Source organism: Perca fluviatilis, chromosome 19 (genome assembly GCF_010015445.1).
Source record: "Perca fluviatilis chromosome 19, GENO_Pfluv_1.0, whole genome shotgun sequence".
NCBI classification, from domain to species: domain Eukaryota; kingdom Metazoa; phylum Chordata; class Actinopteri; order Perciformes; family Percidae; genus Perca; species Perca fluviatilis.
In genome coordinates this window covers 35329014-35356225 of record NC_053130.1, presented here as the reverse complement: position 1 = coordinate 35356225, position 27212 = coordinate 35329014, and the positions used below count along the sequence as shown (strand labels likewise).

At 38.2% G+C, this 27212-nt stretch overlaps 1 protein-coding gene across 1 annotated transcript in view; it reads left to right on the top strand.

Moving 5' to 3' along the window:
• Positions 1-27212, top strand: part of pla2g4f.1 (phospholipase A2, group IVF, tandem duplicate 1) — a 45154-nt gene continuing 17942 nt past the window's right edge. The window contains exons 1-7 of the mRNA XM_039783516.1: positions 1-99; positions 208-238; positions 11795-11867; positions 12065-12201; positions 22694-22825; positions 23553-23590; positions 23692-23734. Coding sequence (XP_039639450.1) covers positions 77-99; positions 208-238; positions 11795-11867; positions 12065-12201; positions 22694-22825; positions 23553-23590; positions 23692-23734 — 477 coding nt within the window. The 5' untranslated portion in view covers positions 1-76. The remainder of the gene's footprint in view (positions 100-207; positions 239-11794; positions 11868-12064; positions 12202-22693; positions 22826-23552; positions 23591-23691; positions 23735-27212) is intronic.

The window sequence follows — 27212 nt, the reverse complement described above, 5'->3', positions numbered from 1 at the left end:
TTGTGCAGCAGTATTTTGTTTCACATCCTCACATATTTTCCTTCACTCTCCTCTGTGGTCAAAGGGTAAACTTTGGATGGCTTTTAAGCTGCTGAAAAGGTAACTATTGTTATTTCATCATGTTCATTGCTTTTATTTAATTTGATTTTAGTTTGAAATATGTAGCCTTTAAAGTCATTTGAAATCTTTTGTGTTTTTTTTTTGTAGTGGGAGGAAAGGTGTCAGTCCCCTCCAAGCGGTAAGGTCTCTACATACACACCAAAGTCTTATTGGCTAGACAAGGCTATAATAATAACTTTTTATTTGTGAAATGAACACAATATGCACAAAATTTCACATTTAGTAACCCATTTAAAATGAAGGGGGGTGTTGTAGTGTTGGGCGTATCAATCCAAATATCGATAATATCCAACGTTGGTATTGATATTGATCAAGATCAGTGTAATGAGATTGATACTTTAGTTTTAGTTTCTCTCCAGTATGCACCGCTGCGGTTTCATCAACGAGGCGACCTAGCTGTTTGTATCTGTCTGTTTGTGTCGCTGCTATCAAGTGCCGCTCCTGTCACAACGAGGAGCAGACACACTTTGCTCCAACTCCCCCCCTCTTTTGTTTTGATGTTGTACCGTCACGCGACTCAGTGGCGCCAGGCAAACAAGCAAGCAGCCAGGCCTAGTGGTGGCCAGCAGCACACAGACGGCAGAAGAATGGTAGAGAGGAAGAGGAGCATTGTGTGGCTATATTTTCAGGCCGAAAATGAAACAACAGCAAGCTGTGTAATTTGTAAAAAGGCTGTAAGATACAGCGGCAACACAGCAAATTTATACAAGCATATGAAAATGATGTCCTGGGTTTTAAGTAATTAATAATCCAAAGGAAAAATCCCCAAAACACTTAAAGTTCATGAAAATGCATTTAGATTTAGCAATTTGATGATGCTACACCGAATTATTACTAGCCCTGTATTTATTTGGTATCGGATCGATACCATATATTGCAGTATTGCACACCACTAGGGTGTTGCTCAGCTAGCTATGAACTAACTTAACTATGGTATGGAATCGGTTTGGTCATTCCACTGCTTTTTGTGGTTTAATATGCAGCTGGTCCGTGTGATTGGTCAAAATCGTCTTGGGCAGCTGGACACAATGACAGTGCCTCTGCAAAATAGCCTCGAGAAGGAACTTGTTTTGGTGGAACATGTGTACGTTCCAACCCAGTCTCACGGCAGTTCGTGATGGCATCACGAAAAGAAATTTATTTATCATGATACCATCACGATTTTTTAAAGATTTTTGTGATGATCAGCACGTTTTTTAAACTAATGTATTTCAATGGGAAGCATCTTTCGTGATCACATCACGACTCTTTCTGCCAGTCAGGCTGCAGCAGAGAAGCTGTATACAGCTTTGCTATTATTGGTATTTTTAGCCCAATAACTGCTGTTTTAATCAACATTTATTCACCAGATCTTATCATGGTTTATATTTCTTAAAATGTTATTATTTCGGGCTATTTTGGCCAGGGAAGCTGGATTGCTTTGTTGTTTATTGATATTTTTAAAACTATAATGCTACATCGATTAACATTTATTTATATGTTATCATGGCATGCATTACTCTATTTTAATGATATTATTTCGGTCTTATTACCGGTGAAATATTACAGTATGCTGTAAGACAGAACAGTAGGCTATGATATGAGCCGAGCTGTATGCATTGAAAGCCGATATCCCACAATCATTTCAGAGAATGGGACAGCGATCAGCGGGTCTTTAACGACAATATCGCTTCAATGTACATATATTTAATCTGTGGTTTTGTCACCAGCAACAACATGTTGATCTGTTTTGTTCTAGTAAGTTATGCACCGTAATAACCTTTTAAAAAATCAGCGGAATATCCCGGAAGTGACGTAGTAATTACCGATCCGCGTCTGTGAAAGATTGCTGCACGTTGTACGTGAGAATTTATACAATAAAAATAACAATAATGAAAAATAGTGTTTTATGCTAAGCACTTTGATTTGCCTTATATATACACTATATAAACAACCTACAGTTGAGTGTTTAGAACTACAGCCTAATGGCTTGTTTGACTATTGGGCATTTGATTTGACTTTTACTGTTGTGAAAAACTAAAAATAAACTATTTACAAAGAGAAGCATTTTTTATTTTATTTTCCATGCATCATTATTTAAAAACGCAATTTTCAAATTTTTCAGTTGATGAATATTAATAGCAAAGATTAAAGGGAAAAAAACATGAGCATATTTATGTGTGGGACTAAGTTTGATTCAACATCACACTGCATAATTAGTTGTTTTAAATGTATTACTTTTTTGAAATATCAATTTATGGTAGGCCTAACATATTAATTATTATATTCAGAAGATGATCCTCATATCAATCACCGTGGTTACAGCTTGTAGCCATCCTAACCTTTGTAGCCTTTACTGAGACTACCTTTTAAAATTAAGAAGGGACTAGTTTTAGGAAGCCTTTTCAGGAAATGAAAAAGATAATCAGATTGTTGCAAAGGTTTTTGTTCACAGAGTAAGATGTATATAGCTTTGTATGCGTATGTGTACATATACAACATGTGTTTTAGCATTTTTGGCACACTTCTACCTCAGCCTATACTGCATACTGCAGTACTTTAGCATATTCTGCTGAAATAGAGACCTGTGGTGCCATGCCAACAATCTCATTCAACCATTTCACAAGCTGAGGAAAGGGTCGTGACATGCGTCAGAGGGTATCAGAGATCATAAATGATGAACCAATCGGGGCGACCTCTAGCTCACCCAGTAAGAGTGTTCGCCCTATGTTGGCTGAGTCCTACAGCGGTGTGGGGTTCGAATCCGAACTGCTACCCTTTGCTGTGTGTCATCCCCCATCTCTCTCCCCCTTTCTAGTCTATCCACTTTCAAAAATAAAGGGAAAAGCCCCCAAAAAAAATCTTTAAAAAAAATAAAATGATGAACCAATCGATCAGCTCTGCTCCTAGAGGCACCTTGGTGTTCATATGGACAACACCTTTGGCTGGAAGGCCCATGTTAAAGTGTGTGTTATCATTTCGAGCAGACTCACAGTGAATCAGAGGGTTTATGTTATACAAGGTTGCATTACATAGCATTTTAATATGTCAGCATGGCAATATTTAAAAACATCTCATTTAAAGCTTGCTTGTCATGTGACAAGCACAGAGAATATGATCTGATCCATCTTTATTCTCCATGCAAAGTAGCTCTTATCCTCTGGCAGAAGATATGGGGTACCCCAGTGTAAACTAAATATTTCTAAACTATAGGCCTAATTTGGACCTACCTCAATTAAAACTTTAAATAATGTTGCTTGAGGCTGCAGGGGTTTTACAATAGCTTGATGATGTAATGCATTATGGTTGTGTGTTGCTCTTGTCACTGTTTGTGAAAGATGAGCAATATATTGTTGCTGTGTGATGTGCTTCAGTCTGACTACATATCACTTTGTTTATGTTTTTTTATTGTAAGTATATGTCAGCTGTATGATAAAACAATATGTCAAGTGTTATGTGTGAAGCATTTGAACTCAAGGCAGATATCCCTCTGGGGACAATAAAGTATCGCCTGCAAAGTGGTCACCATGATATCTAAAATTTAAAACTGTCGTAGGACTATATCAAACACATTGTTGGAAAGGTCTCAACCTCAACAGTAACAAAGTAACAAAGGCTTGTCATTTAGCAACAAAATGTGCTACACACATAAGACCAGCTGTTATAGAAGGTGCTACACACATAGGACCAGCTCTTATAGGAGGTGCTACACACATAGGACCAGCTGTTATAGAAGGTGCTACACACACATAGGACCAGCTGTTATAGAAGGTACTACACACATAGGACCAGCTGTTATAGAAGGTGCTACACACATAGGACCAGCTGTTATAGAAGGTGCTACACACACATAGGACCAGCTGTTATAGAAGGTACTACACACATAGGACCAGCTGTTATAGAAGGTACTACACACACATAGGACCAGCTGTTATAGGAGGTGCTACACACATAGGACCAGCTGTTATAGAAGGTGCTACACACATATAGGACCAGCTGTTATAGAAGGTACTACACACATAGGACCAGCTGTTATAGAAGGTGCTACACACATAGGACTAGCTGTTATAGAAGTAGGACTAGCTGTTATAGAAGGTGCTACACACATAGGACCAGCTGTTATAGAAGGTGCTACACACATAGGACCAGCTGTTATAGAAGGTACTACACACATAGGACCAGCTGTTATAGAAGGTGCTACACACATAGGACCAGCTGTTATAGAAGGTGCTACACACATAGGACCAGCTGGTATAGAAGGTACTACACACATAGGACCAGCTGTTATAGAAAGCCCTGGACCTTAGCTGTCATGTAGATATGGTCACCAAAGTTTACCCACTGTAAGCACTGTCAAATATGGTAATAAGCTATTTTCACCTATTTAACGATTTGATTTTTAAAATCTGATGACAGTGTGTTCCCATCCCAAAAACCCCAGGGTGTATCCAAAATTCTACACTACCAACTTCTACTTATGAGAAATATACCAATATATTTATAAACTACAACTCCCACTATAGACGCACCCCAGAACCTGTTACAAAGCTGGTTAACTTGTAGTTCTTCCGGGGTGGGTGGGGGGACATGTTCGGCTCCTGTTTTTCTGCTGTCGACCGTGAATGGGCTTCACTCCATTTCAGATTGCTGCCGATCGTAAGCTACTACAACATACTGTAACATTTAGTAATAAGACCGAAATAATATTATTAAAATAAAGAAATGCATACCATGATAACATCTAAATAAATGTTAATCAATGTAGCGTTATAGTTTTAAAAATATCAATAAAAAACGAAGCAATCTAGCTTCCCTGGCCGAAATAGACCGAAATAATAACATTAAAAGAAATACATATAAACCATGATAAGATCTGGTGAATAGATGTTGATTAAAACAGCGGTTATTGGGCATCACGAAAATCTTCAACATATCGTGATGGTATCACGGTCTATTGTATTTCTTTTCATGATGCCATCACGAACTGCCATGAGACTGGGTGGTACGTTCAAAAGTAGTTTTAGTCGTGCAACAGAAAACTCCTATTGGACAGATAGTCTAGCTAGCAGGATTTACCCTGCAGAGATCTGAGGAGCAGTTAACCATATTCCTCACAAATCCACCGTAGTGTTTAGAACGCCAACACAAAGAAAGGGGAAGGTAATGGCCCCTGAACAATCCCGGAGGTGGAACGTCATCAATATAAACTAGATAACCTTAGGGGCAACATTTATCAAAGTGACATTTCTGACTGAAATCAATTCATTTCAATGACATGACCACAAATCAGTGGATTGGCTCATGAAGGTGAAGCTTTGATGCACAGCTTTGTGCTGTTGACTTAAAGCAAACCTTGCTGGCAGTGCTGACCTTTTGACCTGTGACTATCACATTAGTTCCAGAGAGCATCCTCACCAACTGTGTCACAGTTTGGTATGGCAACTGCTCTGCCCATGACCGGAAAGCACTGCAGAGGGTGGTTAAAACTGCCCAACGCATCACTGGTTCCTCACTCCCCTCCATTGAGGACACCCAGGGCAAGCGATGCTTGCCTAAGGCGTGCAGCATCTTCAAAGACTGTTCTCACCCCAACCACAGCCTGTTCACCCCACTCCCCTCTAGGAGTCATCGCAGGTCTCTTCACACCCGTACCAGCAGGTTTAGAGGAAGCTTCTTTTTACTGCTGCTGTCACCCTACTGAACTCTAACTCTGCATCCTAGTGACAATTTCTCTCATGACAAGTCTCAACATCGTTCCCCGGTTTGAACGGACAATCATTTCGACCCACGCTATCATCTTTCACCGGTGGGTAAATGGCTTTAAGTTGAAACCGATGGGCACGAGAGACGCTATTGTAAATAAGTGCCGACAGTATTCATCAAGACTTTTACTCTCTGTTCTTTTATTCATTGGAAATATTGAACTTAATCCTGGTCCTGGCAAAAATGCTTTTATGTCTGCTTTTCTATATTACTTGGGATTTTACACTCATGTTTTTAATAATACTCTGGGCCTGGGTTTACATGCAGTGATTTCAACAACCTGTAGACACGTTGAATGTACCTCAGTTGTTATTTAAATCTCCTCCTGTTATTCCAGGCTCTAATTCTAAACCAATAAAAAAAAAAAAAAAAAAACCGTTTTTCAAAAAAAAAAAATTTTTTTTTTCCCCACCTTATTATATTATTGTTTTTTAATTTTTTTTTTTCAAAAAAAAAAGCTTTTTTTCCCAAAATAAATAATTAATAAAAAAAAATCCCCAAAAAAACCCCCCCTAATATTATTATTATATATTTATGTTTCTTTTTTTTTTTTTTTTTTTTTTTTTTTTTTTTTTTTATTATAATTATATAAATAATAAAAAAATAAATATTTTTTTTTTTTTTTTTTTTTTTTTTTTTTTTTTTATATATAATATATATTAAAAATATTAATACAAAACAACCCCCCCCCTTTTTTTTTTTTTTTTTTTTAATTAAATTTTTATTTATTATTATTTTTAATAAAAACAAACCCCCAACCGTCAGTCCAACTGCATACTTATTGCAGTTTTCTGACTTAATAAAATCTGTTAAAACAAAGGAGCTTGTTATTGTTGGTGACATTAATCTGAATTGGATTGACAATTCATCTAAACTTCTAAAAACAACTGCCATAAAATTTGGTCTCGTCAATTAATCAAAGATCCTACCAGATTTGGTAAAACACGAAATTCTATCTTGGACCTTATTTTCACTAATCAACCCTCCAAGTATGGTATATCTGTGGTAATAAACACAGCAGTTTCAGATCACTCACTTATATATGTCATTAGGAAATGTTTTAAACAGCCAAAATGTCACAAAAATAATTATATTAAAAAAAGTACCAAATTCAAAATTGTCTCAGTTTAATGCCAAATTTGCTGATACTGATTGGAGTGATGAGATGTCTGTGCAAAATCCTGATCATGTTCTGTCAAATTTTCATAGAAGAGTGGAGACAATACGTAAAAAATTTACCACTGCTTGTAAAATACATATTAGGCAAAATACAGTACCTTGGGTAACTCCAGACATTTTGCAGCTCTTAAAAAAGAAGGCCTCCTATCTGAAAACCTACAGATTATTAAAAACATCTGAAGCTAAGCTTAATTTTGTAGAGCTCAGAAACAAGTGTAATTTTGAATTGTACAAAGCAAAACAAATTTATTTTGAAAATCAAATTAATCGAACGGCTTCAAATCCAAGAACATTATGGCAGACAATTAAATCTATAACTGGTGAAAACATAATAATAGTTTACAATTAATCCATAAATGGTACTCTTCTTTCTGATCATGATAAAATCGCTAATTCTTTTAATGAGTATTTTATTGCATCTGTACAATAATTATCTTCTAGTTTTACTGCTCCTTTATTTCTCACATCAGTATCAGTGGCATCTCAGCAATTCTCTTTTTCTGAATTTGCACAAAATGATATAACTAATATTTTGTGTTCTTTGAACGCTTCCCATGCCTGTGATGTAAATAATCTAAATAAGATCTTTCTTAAAACCCATGCCAGTACTCTTATACCACTTTTTCATCATTTAGTTAATCTGTGTATTAGGCAATCAGTATTTCCTGCCATGTGGAAAATGGCCCAGATCACCCCAATTTTTAAGTCTGATGATCCAACCAATGTTTCCAACTACCGACCAATTGCAATTCTCCCAACTATCTCCAAGTTACTTGAAAAAGCATTATATAATCAACTGGTCAATTACCTTGAATACAATAATCTGCTCAGTGATCACCAGCATGGCATTCGACCTATGCGGTCAACTATGTCGGCTCTGCTGCTTTTTACTGAGCAGATACGTGCGTCTTTAAATAAGGGCCAGATTACGGAGCTGTATACATAGATTTTCGAAAAGCTTTCGATACAGTTAATCATCAAATTTTGTTAAATAAACTTATTACCTACCATTTGTCCTCCTCTACAATAGATATGTTTATATCATATTTAACTGATAAATCTCAGACTGTAAGAATCGGCTTAGTAACATCGCAGCGAGAGCACGAGTGTGTTCTATGGGAGTTCCACAGGGCAGTATTTTAGGTCCTTTACTTTTCCTTATGTATATTAATGATCTTCCTCATGTGTTTAATTTTTCTAGCTCTCTGCTATATGCTGATGACACTGTTATTTTTCTGTCTGGCTCAAATATTGATATAATTAATCACAAACTTAACACAGATCTCCAGCATTTACATAACTGGCTGCAAGATAATCATCTAACACTTAATATCAAGAAAACAGAATGCATGTACTTCTACTCATCTAGGAGACATTTATCCACATCCAATCCCATCACGTTTTCTAATCAAAAACTTTCAGTTGTATCCACTTATAAGTATCTTAGAGTCTCTCTTGACTCACATCTCACTTATTGTGAGCATGTCCAAACCCTAACCAGAAAGTTAAACCAAAAGTTATTTGTTTATAGTAAAATTAGACCATATTTGCTGCTCTCTGTCTCAAAGATTTATCTTCATGCCATCATTATGTCCACTTTGTCGTATTGTTTACCTGTTTGGTCACTCACAACCAGGGCCGATTCTAGCCCTTTGGTTGCCCTAGGCGAGATTGAGTTTTGCGCCCCCCTCCCCCCCAGTCTTTCATTACCAGATCTCCACAGCGCTGTATCAGCAATAGAGTAGCAATGTATGTTCATTTTAGTTTCTAGCTTCCATGTAAGTTAGATGGCACCAACATTTGGTCTAATCATAACTGGTCTGGCAACCCAAAGGCCAGTTTTTTGTTTCCAGATTTGTGTGCATGGTGAATTATGATGATGGGGTCTGGGGGTCCACCCCCTGAAAATTTTGAGCATGAAATACTTAATTTCCTGCATTTTGTTTTTACCTTTTTCTGAATCAATTTATGCTGGAAATATCTTTATCTAAAGGGAAACATAGATTACAATCCAAATATAAAAACATAATGGAATATTTTGCAGTAAGGCTCTCAGGCATTCTGTATTGCTTTCATCTATTAATTCTCCTTTGGATCGATGTTTCTAATTATATCGGAGTCAGCACACATGTAGCCTAGGCATCATTTACTCTTCCCACTTTTGCTTCTTTTGTTGAGGAAGTAAACACCTTAAACGTGCATATTAAAATGATTCACCTGAATGATATATGAATTCATTTTAATGAATTAATAAACCCCTGGACTGTAATATTTCAGATGTGTTTGAGCAAGATTTCTGCTCATATTCAAAACTTTGTGCACATTCAAAATACAGTATATCTCATCTGTGTTCTCTGAGGTTTGGAGGAGTTGTGATATTGTGAGAAAAATAAATTGATAATGCAATAGGCTACTACAAGAATAAAGTCACTATATTTCAGAAAATAATTCACCTGCACCATAGTCTGCTGTGCATTACGTGATTGCTCTGTTGATACGGTAGATCTCAGACCTCCTTACAGACACAGAGCCCCGTTTGGGACCCTGGTCTCTGAATGAGACAGTTTAGGGAAGAGGCTGTAGGCTACGCTGCTCTACATCGGAGGTGGAAACACAAAACTACGCAGAAATAGGGGCACATCTGCCCGCGCAGGCCCACAGCAGAGCGCGTGCGTCCATTATAACCTGAAGCTGCACAGACCAGGGAAGCGCGCTGCAGCAGCTCCGCGTTCGTGCCGCTGCCTGCGTCTCTGTTTTTACAGCGAGAGGACACTAAGCAACGCACGGGTCTGCTTCAGAGCTCCGTGTGTTTGAGTCTGACCCGTAGACTGGAAACGTTGCGTAATGAAAGGTTGAAAAGTAAACGTGTGACTGAGGGGGGCGCCCTAGGATGATCATGTTTAATAAACACGTTTTATTTCGCTTGTCATTCATAATTCTATTATTAATGGGAAGTAGACCTAAGGGCGACACGGCGCCCCCAACACTTTTGACGCCCTAGGCAATCGCCTAGGTCGCCTATAGCAATTGCCGGCCCTGCTCACAACAAATGAAATTCTTGAACCAGTAATAAGACTCTATAACAAAGCCTATAAGCTCCATGTCAGGCTTGCTGGATGGACTCACCACTGTACTGCACTATCTCTGTGTAATGCCTTGACATTTCAGAATTATAAATTAAGCCATGGGATAAAATTGTATTATCTAATTTTAAATGGTCACACTGCAGCTGCTCTGTCTACGTTGGTTCCAAAACCCAGTTCAAGGTCCGAGCGCATTACGAGATCTGCTACAAATAGACTTTTGCCTTTACCGGCTTTTAGAAACTGTTATGGACAGAGATCTTTTTTCTATGTGCTCACTAAAGCCTGGAATGACATTCCACAGCACATTAGAACTTTAACATCAATAAGACTATTTAAATTAACATTTGCTCACTATCTAATGGAGAGGTATACCTGTGACCATTGAGTCAGCTTTATGGCTTTGCCCTGTTGCTCATTCTTCTGGTCTGTGTGTTTGTTACTGTTTTGTCTAGGAGTTTCTGTTGTGTGTGTGGTGTTTATGTTCTGCAGAGCAGGAACCTGCTGAAAATCAGTTTTATACTGAGTCAGGCCCGATTGTCTTTTCCTGTTTAAAAAATAAAAAATGAAATGAAAATGAAATTTAACCTACTAAGCTACCCCCCCCCCCCAACCAATTTGCACTATCTTAGTGCAAATTTGTTGATTATTTATTTAGCTATTTACTGTAACTACACCTATACATAGCCATATTCTACTGCTCTTCATACTACTCATCCTGCACATACACTTATTCTTACTACTTTTATAATGTTACCACACTGCACATAGCTGTACATACTGTACATATCTGTCTATATGGTTAATTCAGAATATCCATATTTATTCTGTTTTTCTTATTATATATTCTTTTAATACACTGCATATATCTATAGTATTCTTACTACTAGTATAATGTCACTGCTACTACATTGCACATACAGTATCTGTACATGTTGTTCATACATTATTCATATTACATAGCCATATTTATTCTGCTGTTATAACACTGCAATATATTTCTTGTCCTGCCTATGCACCACCTGTCTATACTTTGAATATCACATTGCGCTTTTCTGCTTTTTTTGCACTTCTGGTTGGATGCTAACTGCATTTCGTTGTTTTTGTACTTGTACTCTGCACAATGACAATAAAGTTGAATCTAATCTAATCTAATCTAATCAACCAAAACTGAACATTACCAAGTATGATAACTGCTAGTTTTTGCAGTTTCATTTTGATTGTGGTCTTTGTATTTGTGTAGAATAGAATTCAACATGGACAGGCAAATAAATACAGCACAGGAAAACATCAGCCATTTCCAGACGAAAAGAGAAATGTTTGTTTATAAGCCTCCTCTAAATGTCGTCATTATCTATTGTGAATGCTTCTGTTATACAGGATTTTAACTTTTAACCACTCAGTCCCACATTGACATTTTTTAAATCTTTGTTCTTCATGTGAAGTGAGTCAGCAACAGTCCACTGCAGCTGGGTCAGTGTTAAAATAATGTTAAAGATACTTCCAAAAAAACAATTCTATCAAGCCCTCTTCCATTCAGCAAAGACTTGTGCTGCACTTTCCGGGGCGGGATGGTGTCAGCGAACACGGTCGACCCTGATAGGAGAGCGAGCTGTGCACGCCGCCCGAGTCTCGTTATGATTGATTTGTTTTTTTGGCTTATTCGACAGAAGGAGGCGGTCTCCTACTGGACCTTGAATGTCACCATACTGAGAGCAGAAACACATCAGTCCAGAGATTACTGTAAGTACTGCTTTCACTTCACATACTTTAGAAGGAAATCATTTGTGCTGTGTATGTTTCATAATGACATTCAATCACTTTTCAAAATAATTCTCACCTGCTTTATTTTAAAGGTTTCACATTAAACTGACACATGCAGTGTTTTATCATTGCATAGCTAAAAGTGTTACTGTAATGTTCCTATCTCTGTGTTTCAGGGTCTGAATCGGACTGCTATGTCATTCTCTCTCTCCCCACGGCAACGGCAATAACCTACCGCACAGCAACTGTGTCAAACACTAACAACCCGCAGTGGGATGAAACCTTTACCTTCAGGGTCCCCACCAATGTCAAAGTGAGTCAATGATGAAAGAAACACTTCACCCAATCTATCCTTTAATATTTAAATAAGAATACAACCTATCCTCACTGCTGTAGCAAGTACTTTAATATTCAAATATAATATACAAGCCCTTTTCCTACATTTGTAACAGCCAACAGTTACAGTATAAACCATTACGTGATGTCATGGTTTTTACAGTTTATTTTTGATTGCTAAACGACAGTGGGCACAGCTGGAGTCACACGTGCAAAACTCTAACTCCAGTCTACACAGCAGCAGTTCATGTAGACCAGACTCTGGTTCGTTTTTCATTGCTTGAACACAGTTTTCAAAACTCTACACACTTATCCCATGACTTTAACCACAACCTGCACAACACTGTAGATTTACAGCACTTTGTTCAGATGGTAACACACTGCTGTCAGAACTGTTAACCACACATTCAACACAGTCTGGTGCCTATCAAACACTGCTGATTGAAACTTTAGCTGAAAGCCTAAGGGGGTGTCTTGTTTTAGACTAGTAAGTGAACATATGCTGAATATATATATATATATATATATATATATATATATATATATATATATATATATATATATATATATATATAGGGAAAGCCTATATATACTACAAGAAGTAAGAATGAAACAATTGTACTGTTTGAGAGAAACAGGTACAACAGGACATCTAATGTGATGATGATAAGAACGTGTGGCCTGATGCTGGAGAGAGGCAGGATTAGTCGCACTATTCTTTGTTACTATTATATACCTTTAGCTTGTAACTTTTTTCCAGCAATTACGTAAATTACTACATACAAAATAAAAATATATATCTATTGAAGCAAACTGCTGATTTCATTGCTTCTTGTTTACCTAGAAAACTGGTATTAAGTTAATGGTTTATAATATTATTTGGTTATAAAATCAAATAAAATCATGTAAAGGATCTTTTCTATAAAGAAACTATTGATTAGTGTGAGGTCACTCAAATGATTGAAAGTGTAAAGATGAACAGCTTGTAATGTGTGTTGGTGTTTGATGCTAGTGTTTTAACTCTGTGTGTTCTGAGTGTGTTTCTCAGTGTGTGTGTGTGTGTGTGTGTGTGTGTTTCAGTGTGTGTGCTTGTGTGTGTCTCAGTGTGTGTTGTCTCAATATGTGTGTGTGTCTCAGTGTGTGTTGTCTCAATATGTGTGTGTGTCTCAGTGTGTGTTGTCTCAATATGTGTGTGTGTCTCAGTGTGTTCTGAGCAGAGGTGGGTAGAGTAGCCAAAAATTGTACTCAAGTAAAAGTACTGTTACTTCAGAATAATATGACTCAAGTAAAAGTAAAAAGTAGTCATCCAAATAATTACTTGAGTAAGAGTAAAAAAGTACTTGGTGAAAAAACTACTCAAGTAATGAGTAACTGTTGAGTAACTTCTGATTTATTTTTTTAACACAAGCATTCAATCAGACAGACAAAAATACTAAATAATCATCTTTTGGCAAATTACATTTAATCCAATCAATTAAATAAATTAAAATTAATTAATTAATTACAAAATAGCCTAAATTAAAATAATCCAGGTAAATTTAAGTACTTAAAAATAATAATACATAAAAAAATAAATAAGCACAAGTAACACAAATTTCCAAACCTTTATACTTTTTTTACCAGGCTCTGCAGGCAGAACTAGAACAAGGTAATGGAGCTTACTAAGGTAAACAAGCTTTCATTATGAGGCCAGAGGCCTGGACTATGAAGCAAGATTTGGCGTTAATGAGGTAACTTCAGGTTCACCAGGGTTTTCTGTATCACAAAGGTGGATCACTTGTTATCGGGTTCAATCGCCGTGGTAACTCATGCTGGACGCCTAACCTGGTCGGGAGCAGGTTATGTTGGAGATTAGAGATCAACCGGTGTAAAAGCACCGCCTACTGACCAATCAATAGGCCTACTCGATTGATAACGGCGTCACAGTTCTTAAAGAAGATCAGGCGGAGCTCGGTGCGTGAAGAGAGAGAGAGAGAGAGAGAGAGAGAGAGAGAGAGAGGGGTGCGCTCATACAAAAAAACATTTAGAGACCGACAACCCGTTAACATTCCCTGATGGGTATATTTATATGACATATTGGCTATTTCTCGGCTTCTTGAGCAGTGTTTAATGTGCACAGCGGTTTGAATTATGTTTTTTATATTTTTTATTTGCTCTCACGATCGCTTCCACTGCCAGGGTTGCAACTGAAATAATAGGCTAAAGCAACTACAGTTTATGGAAAGTAAAAGTGTAATTATGGTCAGATCTTGGTCCTGACTGATGGGGATAAGTGATATAAGCGTTGTGATGTAGGCAGCTACAGCGTCAGCTATTTTTTTTTTTTGCCAGCTGTCCTCCTGTTTTAGGAAGCAGAGACTGTATTGGGTTTTGCCTGTAAAACCGTGTCTGTGTTCTTCATATTTATGTAGAATTATAGTTTGCTCTTCTTATGTAAAATATGTGGCTATTGGTCATGTTGTGCAAACATCGCCTCTTTTATGTGAACACGCGCCACTAGATTGGGAAACCCTGATGGTTGATTGAACTAGTTGTTAACCAGCGTTCAGTGTTGTAATGTAACGGAGTACAAATACTTCGTCACTGTACTTAAGTAGAAATTTCACGTATCTGTACTTTACTTTGCTATTTAAATTTATGTCAACTTTCACTTTTACTCCACTACATTTCCTAGATAAAATGTATACTTTTACTCCGTTATATTTCCACTAAGCATCTTCGTTACTCGTTACTAAAAAATTAAATTAGAAGAAATGTGTGCGACTGCAATAAGGGAGGTTTGGCGAATCACTGCTCCTAGATTGCATTACGCACGCTCCGCACGCTGCGCGCTCTATTTCAGCGCTTGTTTGTTGCTAAAGGAGGAGGAGGACGCACAACTGAAACCGCCATGGAAGCATGAGCACCTACTGGAGGACCTCCCGTTATCGTAGACCACCAGGCTCAACATAAGCAATGGCCCGATGGCCCGGGGCCAGTAAAAACGTATGTCGAGCTGGTTGCAGCCACAGTCACTGGTGTGTACCGCGGTGAAGATAGTTTAATATTTGACATTCGTCGGTTTTAGCGGATGTTACCTTCAATAGCTCCGTGTCAATACTTCGATTTCCCCCAGTTTCTGGGTATGTTGTAGAGCTTATTTAGACAGACGTTTCAAACTTATTTTTAACTCAAAATCACCAAAAATGTCGACACAGTTTAGAGCGCAAAGAACTGAATGTATGTCCAACGCGCCCGTCACAATAGGCGTTCTTAGGGACCGTGGTAAAATTGCAACTCCAATAATTTTAATCTTCATTAACTTTTTTGTTTTACAACATAGACATCTCAAGCCACTTCCATTAAAGAGAGGGAGAGCCATTAAACATTTCACACTTGTGAATTAGTAAAAATAAATACATGTAAATAAAGATGTAGGCTAATAGTTACCAATAAATATGGTAGTTTCAACCATTTTCTAATTAATGAATATATTGACATCAAACAACCTGTAAAATGTCTCAGACATCTTATCACAACTTTCACAGTTGTTGGTTTGTGAAAAGGTAGTTAGCAAATCCCATAGCATCCTCATCAGTGACCTATAGTTTATAAATGCATATTTAAAGCTTTTCAATTTAATGGCTTGCTCATTTTTGAATATAATCACATCAAACCACCTGTAATATGTCTCTGGCATCCTATCACAAATTTCACAGCTGTTAGTTTGTGAAAAAGTAGTTAGCAAATCCCGTAGCATCCTCATCAGTGACCTATACTCTATAAATGCATATTTAAAGCTTTTCAATTCATTGGCTTCCTCATTTTTTAATATAATCACATCAAACCACCTGGAATATGTCTTTGGCATCCTCTCACAAATTTCACAGCTGTTAGTTTGCAAAAAAGTCTTTAGCAAATCCTATTGCATCCTTAATGCATATTTAAAGCTTTTCAATTCAATGGCTAGCTCATTTTTGAATATAATCACATCAAACCACCTGGAATATGTCTTTGGCATCCTCTCACAAATTTCACAGCTGTTAGTTTGCGAAAAAAGTATTTAGCAAATCCTATAGCATCCTCAATGCATATTTAAAGCTTTTCAATTCAATGGCTTCCTCATTTTTTAATATAATCACATCAAACCACCTGTAATATGTCTCTGGCATCCTCTCACAAATTTCACAGCTGTTAGTTTGTAAAAAAGTAGTTAGCAAATCCCGTAACATCCTCAATGCATATTTAAAGCTTTTCAATTCATTGGCTTCCTCATTTTTGAATATAATCACATCAAACCAACTGTAATATGTCTCTGGCATCCTCTCACAAATTTCACAGCTGTTAGTTTGTGAAAAAGTCTTTAGCAAATCCTTTAGCATCCTCATCAGTGACCTATTGTCTCTAAAATGCATTTGTAAAGTTTTTCAATTCATTGGCTTCCGCATTTTTGAATAAAATCACATCAAACCACCTGTAATATGTCTCAGGCAACCCCCCAGAACTTTCACAGCTGTTAGTTTGTGAACAAGTCTTTAGCAAATCCATTAGCATCCTCATCAGTGACCTATAGTCCATAAAATGCATATTTAAAGATTATCAATTTATCAAAATGACTTGTGTAAAAAAATATTTACAAAGAAAATGCACAGCACATCATAGAGGCTAACCTGTTGTGCTTTTGAGACAAGACAACCTTGCCAGAGGGCCTCCTTGTGTACTCAGGCCACGCCGCATCAGGATATTAAATTCTGTGTTCAGCAAAAAACTGAACAGCGCAGACTGCCATGTCCCGGTGCCAGATTCCCCCACAGGAAAACACAGCCACACTCCACAGCTGCCAGCACCCCAACCACTGTGTCCAATCCAGCCACCAGCCAACGGCAACGCAGCGCCCCGCACATCGATGCTCCAGGCACCAAAACAAGGAAATGAAACCCCCGCCCCTATTCGGCCTCGCCACCACCATCAGAAATGAGAAATGTGTTGAAATAATAACCTTTAAATATGCATTAAATAGCCAACAGATCAGGGATATTGATATGGTATTTCAAAGTTTTTTTTCCCCACAAACTAACATCTGTGAAAGTTGTAAAAAGATTTCTGAGAAATATTACAGGTGGTTTGATGTGATTTTATTCAAAAATGAGCAAGCCATTGAATTGAAAAGCTTTAAATATGCATTAAGGATGCAGTAGGATTTGCTAAAGACTTTTTTGCAAACTAACAGCTGTGAAATTTGTGAGAGGATGCCAAAGACATATTCCAGGTGGTTTGATGTGATTATATTCAAAAATGAGGAAGCCAATGAATTGAAAAGCTTTAAATATGCATTGAGGATGCAATAGGATTTGCTAAAGACTTTTTTGCAAACTAACAGCTGTGAAATTTGTGAGAGGATGCCAAAGACATATTCCAGGTGGTTTGATGTGATTATATTCAAAAATGAGGAAGCCAATGAATTGAAAAGCTTTAAATATGCATTGAGGATGCAATAGGATTTGCTAAAGACTTTTTTGCAAACTAACAGCTGTGAAATTTGTGAGAGGATGCCAAAGACATATTCCAGGTGGTTTGATGTGATTATATTCAAAAATTAGGAAGCCAATGAATTGAAAAGCTTTAAATATGCATTGAGGATGCTATAGGATTTGCTAAAGACTTTTTCACAAACTAACAGCTGTGAAATTTGTGATAGGATGTCAGAGACATATTCCAGGTGGTTTGATGTGATTATAGTCAAAAATGAGCAAGCCATTAAATTGGGAAGCTTTAAATATGCATTTATAGACTATAGGTCACTGATGAGGATGCTACGGGATTTGCTAACTACTTTTTCACAAACTAACAGCTGTGAAATTTGTGAGAGGATGCCAGAGACATATTACAGGTGGTTTGATGTGATTATATTAAAAAATGAGCAAGCCATTACATTGAAAAGCTTTAAATATGCATTTATAAACTATATCAGAATCAGAAATACTTTAATAATCCCAGGGGGAAATTATTTTCATTACCACTCCAGGTATACAAACAACAAATAAAAACAACATATATTATCAATACTTTAAACATATATAATAAAAACAAATATACAGTAATAATATATAAAATATGAAATGTACAGCGATAATGTGCAAATAGTGCAATAAAAAGAGAAAATGAATTGTCTGTTGAGATGATTATAGTGCGAAAAAAAAAAAAAAAGGTCACTGATGAGGATGCTATGGGATTTGCTAACTACCTTTTCACAAACCAACAACTGTGAAAGTTGTGATAAGATGTCTGAGACATTTTACAGGTTGTTTGATGTCAATATATTCATTAATTAGAAAATGGTTGAAACTACCATATTTATTGGTAACTATTAGCCTACATCTTTATTTACATTTATTTATTTTTACTAATTCACAAGTGTGAAATGTTTAATGGCTCTCCCTTTCTTTAATGGAAGTGGTTTGAGATGTCTATGTTGTAAAACCAAAAAGTTAATGAAGATTAAAATTATTGGAGTTGCAATTTCACGACGGTCCCTAAGTACGCCTATTGTGAGTGCCCTCGGCGGGGTGGTCGTACGTTACTATTTTACATAACTATCAAGATAACATTACGTGTATTTGTATGTGATATAGGCCTAATACTTTCCCTTTGGTAATGTAGCATGTGAATTTCCATTAACACAATTCTAAAATGCGCGAAATAAAGGCTCTGCTATCGGTTGATAAGTCAAACTTGCCGAGAACCTAGACTTCCGTTTGATTACATAGACTCATGCAGTAGCCTACCCTCGGTTACGGTCCTACGTTCCCGTTCAGTAGGCTGGTGCGCTGACTTCTCCTTGTAACAGCCTCCCCTCCCAACCATCAACCAACTCTCCCCTTCCAAAATTTAAAACAAAAAAAACCAAAATAACATGACGGTTGTATTTGTATGTGATGTACTGTACTTCCCCATCGATAATGTGTGAATTGCCGTGAACACAATCCTCTAAGATGCACCAGAAACAAGGCTTGGTTAATAACTCAAACTTGCCGAGAACCAAGACACCGCTTGATTACATTAGAGTCGAGCGGGCCGACCGGTTGCACGGTTACATTAAACTCGAGCGGGCCGACCGGTTGCACGGTTACATTAGACTCGAGCGGCCGGCAGGTTGCACGGTTACATTCGGTCTCGTTCGGCATAGGGTCTAGGCATTAGGCATTAGTAGCTCATTTGCTGATTGATTCTACCACCACCACTCCAGTCCAGTGGAGGCGCTAATGAGCTAGATTACAACACACACAGTAGCAGAAGAATACCAGCTACACAACGGCCAACCATTGACATATATTTAATGCCAATGGCACGAATGAAGTGAAAGAAAAAAACAGGAGTGAGTCGGTTCATTGACGTATGGCACTCGATTCTCCTGGCTCAGTGACACGAGTCGGGTTAATTAACCGGCTCTTCGGTCAGTTCGTCAACACTAGCGCGTTGGACAGACATTCAGTTCTTTGCGCTCTAAACTGTGTCGACATTTTTGGTGATTTTGAGTTAAAAATAAGTGTGAAACGTCTGTCTAAATAAGCTCTACAACATACCCAGAAACTGGGGGAAATCGAAGTATTGACACGGAGCTATTGAAGGTAACATCCGCTAAAACCGACGAATGTCAAATATTAAACTATCTTCACCGCGGTCTGGTGTGTGCGTTACTTCACGCAGCACCTGTACTGACTGGAAACGTTACCGAGGATTATTTACCGCCGATGGTGAAGATTAACTAACGCTACACTCGTTACTGTAAGTAGGTAGCCTACAATAAAACCTCCATGATTAAAGAGTCAATACTTATCAATAACCCACGTACCTGTTCTACAGGCAGAAACACGTAGAAACCGATATTACAGTCTGCGCTGTCCACTCTCGTCTACCGCGCTGTGCATACACAGCTCTACTCTGCAAATAGCGACTTTACAAACGAGCTAAAGTGAAAGATGTCCATTTGTAGTCTAACTGTTTGTCTTAATTTGCAACTAATCTTGAACTTTGGACAAACTCTTGTAAAAGTAGCTGCTGTCTAAACGAGCCACCTCTCCGCTGGAGCGGTAAACCTATGGATGTATTTTAAGACCAAAACAAATACATGTGGCTACTTAATATGCACGTGAATGACGCGTTCTTCATTCTTGACGATGTTGCCGGTTGTATTATTTAGCAACAGAATTGTCTTATTTCAAATTAGGCATACAGGACTAATCTGAGATCATTTTCTAGTTAAGTAGCCTATCTAGTTATCATTATGGATTTTCCATGTTTTTAGGGGTTTGCTTACTAATGTAAAAAATAGCAAAATATGCAGCATTAATTTAGTAAGAAAGTGAAAATATCAAACATGATGGTATTAGGTATAATTTTATTTTCTTTATTTGAAAGGCCAGCCCCTGGAGTGTCTGCTTAAAAAAATTCTGGCCCTTGGAAAAATGTAGTTGATGACCCCTGGTCTAGCTTTGCTGCTAATGGCACAACATCCAGTGGCAGTGGCTAGCTGGTTAGAACCATTTTCTAAAGCATAGGTGCAGCGTATATTTTCCTGCTTTTTTGTCCTTTTCCAATCACACCAATGATATTTCTTTCAGGGCCAGTAAAAATGTAGAAGGGGCCAGCAAAACTCTGATCTACTGGCCCCGGGGGCCAGTGGGGATTTTTTTTTTATGTTGAGCCCTGCGACCACCCCGACGATAGTGGTGATCTCGGTTAACAGGGTAGTGGTGAAGATAACGTCTTACACCCGTGTTGCAAGAAATGTTTCTGTACATTGATGTCAGCTCTAAAAATCTGCTGTTTGTTCTTTGAACTTAAGCGAATTGCTCTTGAAAAGTCCTAGAAAAGAATGTGATTTTGATTTGATGTATGAGATTAAGAAGATATGGGAACCCTGAATATGCTTTATGCTTTACTATAAGAAAGACACAATAAAAGTTCTAACCGCTTGCTTTTAAAAAAACAAAACATTTTTACTTTTACTTCAAATACTTAAGTACATTAAATATCAGAAAATTACTTTTGATACTTAAGTACAGAATATATCAGATACTTTTAGACTTTTACTTAAGTAATATTCTAAAAGGTAACTTTCACCTCTACCAAAGTCTTTTTCTAGTACGGTACTTGTACTTTTACTCAAGTATTGCTTTCTAGTACTTTATACAACACTGCCAGCGTTATATGTCAGTGGTCGTGACACAGCTTGCGGGACCGCGGTTGTTAGGTTAGGTGAAGCCGAGTAATAAATAATAAATCCAGGACATGTTGATCTGGCCTCTGCCGACGGTTGATTCTGATTCTGATTCATTTTTGTTTTGCTGCGGCTGTAAAGCTAACCCGTCCCGCCGCTGAGATTGAGTATGGTCACGTGATGAGACTGCACAACTACGTTTGATTGGTGAAACACAGTCACGTGGTAGAGCCTTTAGCGGAAGTCTCTCTCTCTCTGTCAAAATAAAACATTAAAATGAGGCATACGCGGGGGGGGGGGGAATAAAAACAATGACGCGTAGAATACCAAAGAGGTAAAAACAAAAGTAATGAGCTTGTTGTAGCCTAATGTAGCGGAGTAAGAGTACAGTTTCTTCTTCACAAATCTACTCAAGTAAAAGTAAAAAGTATAGTGATTTACTACTCCTACTAGAGTACTACTCCTAGAAGTATAATTTTTTCAAAAACTTTCTCAAGTAAATGTAACAGAGTAAATGTAACTCGTTACTACCCACCTCTGGTTCTGAGTCTCAGTGTGTGTGTGTGTGTGTATGTGTGTGTGTGTGTGTCTCAGTGTGTTCTGAGTGACAGTGTGTGTTGTCTCAGTGTGTGTGTTGTCTCATTGTTTGTGTCTCAGTGTGTGTGGTGTCTTAGTGTGTGTGTGTGTGTGTCTCAGTGTGTTCTGAGTGACAGTGTGTGTTATCTCAGTGTGTGTGTGTGTCTCAGTGTGTGTTGTCTCAATGTGTGTGTGTGTCTCAGTGTGTTCTGAGTGACAGTTTGTGTTTTCTCAGTGTGTGTTTGTGTGTGTGTGTGTGTGTCTCGGTGTGTGTGTGTGTGTGTATGTGTGTGTGTCTCAGTGTGTTCTGAGTGACAGTGTGTGTGTTGTCTCAGTGTGTGTGTGTGTGTCTCAGTGTGTTCTGAGTGACAGTGTGTGTGTTGTCTCAGTGTGTGTGTGTGTGTCTCAGTGTGTTCTGAGTGACAGTGTGTGTGTTGTCTCAGTGTGTGTGTGTCTCAGTGTGTTCTGAGTGACAGTGTGTGTTATCTCAGTGAGTGTTTCTCTGCTCTGAGTCTGTTCTGAGACAGTGTGTGAAGAGTTGTGTTTCCAGGAGATGTGAACTGTTTAGTTCAGGTGACTTCAGTTGTGACTACTGTCGTTTAGCAATATATAAAAAAAATAATAATAACTGTGATGTCATTTGTGAAAAGTGGAAATGTGAGCCGGCAGTGAGCTCCTCTGCTGTTCCTTCCAGAACATTCTAGAGATGCAGCTGTATGATGAGGACCCCATGGCCCAGGATGACCTGATTGCCACTCTTCTGTTTGATGTCAGGAACATTACAGTCGGGAAGAAGGAGACCAAGGTCTTCACCATAAACCCTGAGGTAAAAGCAAATACCTCATCTTGGATTAGGACTGATGCATCTGTACTTGTGTCCGTGTGTGTCATGTTCTTGCTTATCTTAACCCTCTGAGGACAAAAGACACACCGGCGAGTCCAAGCCATGTTTGACAACACTCCTACTCAAAAAGCGGTATTACAAAATTGTGTTTTATTCATATATATTACGCTACTTTTCTGAATCCAATACTTTTGTTAACTCATCTTAAGCACCAAAACAATTGAGTGTAGGTATGTTTTCACAAGATGATTTGAGAAATATTTCCACGTTAGGGCCAAATTATCTCTTTATACATTGCTCTGGAACAAATTTGGGGATCACCCACCGAAAGCTGAGTTTTTATAGCATATTATATTATTGAATTCTAATGATGAATGAATTAATATGAGCATAACTTTAATGTTGCAGCTGGTATTTTTTAATATAAATATTGCTGTGAATTTCACCAAGGGATCAATAAAGTGTTATGTTTATCCATGATTAAACATCATCATTCATTGGTGGATTATTTTTGATATGACTTATCTGAATCTGCAAAGTAACTAATAAAAAGGGATTCAATAAATGCGGTGGTGTAAAAAGTACATTTGAATTGTAGTGTAGTACAAGTTTAAGTAGAAAATGGAAATACTCTTGTCAAGGAAAAGTACCTCAAAATTGTAGTAAAGTAGAGTACATGAGTAAGTGTACCTTGTCCACTCTTTTATAGGATGAAAAACTTCTCGTAGCGTTTGAGCTTCTTCAGAGGTAACTGTATATAGCTTTTTTTTACTTAATTTTGCTCTTCCATAATTCTTCTAATTTACCATCTGATCTTGGTCCTAAATAAATACTGTGTCTTTTTGTAGAGAGGACCCCCCCTGTGAATATCTCACTAATGGCATCCTTGTGGTAAGATTTCTGACAAGGCATCAGCATGTACATAAATACAGTGTTACATCACTACTCCATCCTCCATGTTGGCTGAAACCCTGAAAAAGTTTGGAAGATTACCAACTTGGAATATGAGAAGCCATGTCGGCGGTCCGGCCACCACTACGGCATAAGTTCGGCGAAATAGTAATTATCACGGCCAATTATTTCACTATTATACTGTAATTTCTCATAATATCATTAATATCATTATATTTTATATATATACACTACTGGTCAAAAGTTTTAGAACGCCCAAATTGTTTTAGTTTTTTATTGAAATTTTAGCAGTTCAAGTCCAATGAATAGCTTGAAATGGAACAAAGGTAAGTGGTGAACTGCCTGAGGTTAAAAAAAAAAGTAAGGTTACCCAAAACTGAAAAATGATGTACATTTCAGTATTTTACAAAAAGGCCTTTTTCAGGGAACAAGAAATGGGTTAACAACGTAAAGCTGTTCTGCAGCAATGGAGGTTGATCAAGCTTTGAAAGTTGGTGCTACCAATTCCCACAGGTGTTCACACTTGTCTGGATTACTAACAACCCCCTCTGTTTGTATAAAAGTATTGTTGGAACACACTGTGGTACCATATACCAATAATGCTAGAGGAGGTGTGATGGCTGATCCTGACACGCTGGGGTCTATTGGTGAGGAAGTCTTTAATCCACTGGCAGAGAAGGTCTCCCAGACCCAGTGTTTGCAGTTTGTTAATTAATTTGTCTGGGTTGATGGAGTTGAATGCAGAGCTGTAGTCAATAAATAGCATCCTAACATAGCTGTTGGGGGTTTCCAGGTGTGTGAGGGCTGTGTGCAGTGCTACGGAGATAGCATCATCAGTGGATCTGTTGGTCCTGTATGCAAATTGATGTTGATCGAGGTCAGGAGGGATGCGGGCCTTGATGTGGGGCAGTACCAGTCTCTCAAAGCATTTCATGATCACTGGTGTGAGAGCCACTGGCCGGTAATCATTCAGGCTTGTGATGGCTGAGGTTTTTTGGTACAGGGATTATAGTGGCGGTTTTCAGACAGGTGGGGACTATGGCTTGCTGTAGTGACAGGTTGAAAATGCGTGTGAATACTGGAGCGAGCTGGTCAGAGCATTCCTTCAGCACTCGTCCTGGAACTCCATCAGGCCCCGTTGCTTTATTGCAGTTGATGTTGTGTAGTGCTCTCTTTACCTGGTAGGTCAGAAGAGTGAGTGGCTGGTCACTCTCTGAGGAGGTGGTGCTTGTATGTGGGTCCGGTCCCCTGTTGGAGCTGGAGCTGGAGTCTTCAAAGCGGGCGAAGAAGGTGTTTAGCTGGTCTGGGAGAGAGGAGTCAGTTGAGGTGTGGTTACTATTGCTCTGTTTGTAGCCAGTAATGTTCTTTACACCCTGCCACATTGTACGGGGGTTACATATACAGTGTGTGTGTATATACAGTACAGGCCAAAAGTTTGGACACACCTCATTCAACGGGTTTCCTTTATTTTCATGACTATTTACATTGTAGATTCTCACTGAAGGCATCTATGAATGAACACATATGGAATTATGTACTTAACAAAAAAGTGTGAAATAACTGAAAACGTCTTATATTTTAGATTCCTCAAAGTAGCCACCCTTTGCTTTTTTGATAGCGCTGCAAACCCTTGGTGTTCTCTCAATGAGCTTCATGAGGTAGTCACCTGAAATGGTTTTTACTTCACAGGTGTGCCTTGTCAGGGTTAATTAGTGGATTTTTTCCCTTATTAATGGGGTTGGGACCATCAGTTGTGTTGTGCAGAAGTCAGGTTGATACACAGCTGACAGCCCTATTGGACAACTGTTAGAATTCATATTATGGCAAGAATCAGTTGGCTAAGTAAAGAGAAACGAGTGGCCATCATTACTTTAACAAAAATGAAGGTCAGTCAGTCTGGAAAATTGCAAAAACTTTGAATGTGTCCCCAAGTGCAGTCGCAAAAAACCATCAAGCGCTACAACGAAACTGGCTCACATGAGGACCGCCCCAGGAAAGGAAGACCAAGAGTCACCTCTGCTGCTGAGGATATGTTCATCCGAGTCACCAGCCTCAGAAATCGCAAGTTAACAGCAGCTCAGATTAGAGACCAGATGAATGCCACACAGAGTTCTAGCAGCAGACTCATCTCTAGAACAACTGTTAAGAGGAGACTGCGCAAATCAGGTCTTTATGGTCAAATGGCTGCTAGGAAACCACTGCTAAGGAGAGGCAACAAGCAGAAGAGATTTGTTTGGGCCAAGAAACACAAGGAATGGACATTAGACCAGTGGAAATCTGTGCTTTGGTCTGATGAGTCCAAATTTGAGATCTTTGGTTCCAACCGCCGTGTCTTTGTGCGACGCAGAAAAGGTGAACGGATGGATTCTACATGCCTGGTTCCCACCGTGAAGCATGGAGGAGGAGGTGTGATGGTGTGGGGGTGCTTTGCTGGTGACACTGTTGGGGATTTATTCAAAATTGAAGGCATACTGAACCAGCATGGGTACCACAGCATCCTGCAGCGACATGCCATCCCATCTGGTTTGCGTTTAGTTGGACCATCATTTATTTTTCAACAGGACAATGACCCCAAACACACCTCCAGGCTGTGTAAGGGCTATTTGACGAAGGAGAGTGATGGAGTGCTGCGCCAGATGACCTGGCTTCCACAGTCACCGGACCTGAACCCAATCGAGATGGTTTGGGGTGAGCTGGACCGCAGAGTGAAGGCAAAAGGGCCAACAAGTGCTAAGCATCTCTGGGAACTCCTTCAAGACTGTTGGAAAACCATTTTACTACCTCTTGAAGCTCATCAAGAGAATGCCAAGAGTGTGCAAAGCAGTAATCAGAGCAAAGGGTGGCTACTTTGAAGAAACTAGAATATAAGACATGTTTTCAGTTATTTCACACTTTTTTGTTAAGTACATAATTCCATATGTGTTCATTTATAGTTTTGATGCCTTCAGTGAGAATCTACAATGTAAATAGTCATGAAAATAAAAAGGAAACTCATTGAATGAGAAGGTGTGTCCAAACCTTTAGCCTGTACTGTGTGTGTGTGTGTGTGTGTGTATGTATATATGTATGTATATATGTGTATATATATATATATATATATATATATATATATATATATATATATATATATATATATATATATATATATATATATATATATATATATATATATATATATATATATACTGTCTGTCTATGTGTGTTGGTTGTTTACTCTAAATATCTATCTATCTAAATATATATTTGTTAAACACTAATTTCACAAATCCTTCTGGATTAATAAAACCCCTGGTATACCGTGATACTGCCTAAGGCTAACATCATGCAACAAACACATAGGCCATGCAGAACACTGTTGTAAGACACAACTATAGAAGATCATAGCAGATTGTTATAAAATACTAAAAATATTCTATACATACCCAGGCCATGCAAAGCTGGCCATCTGACAACGGGC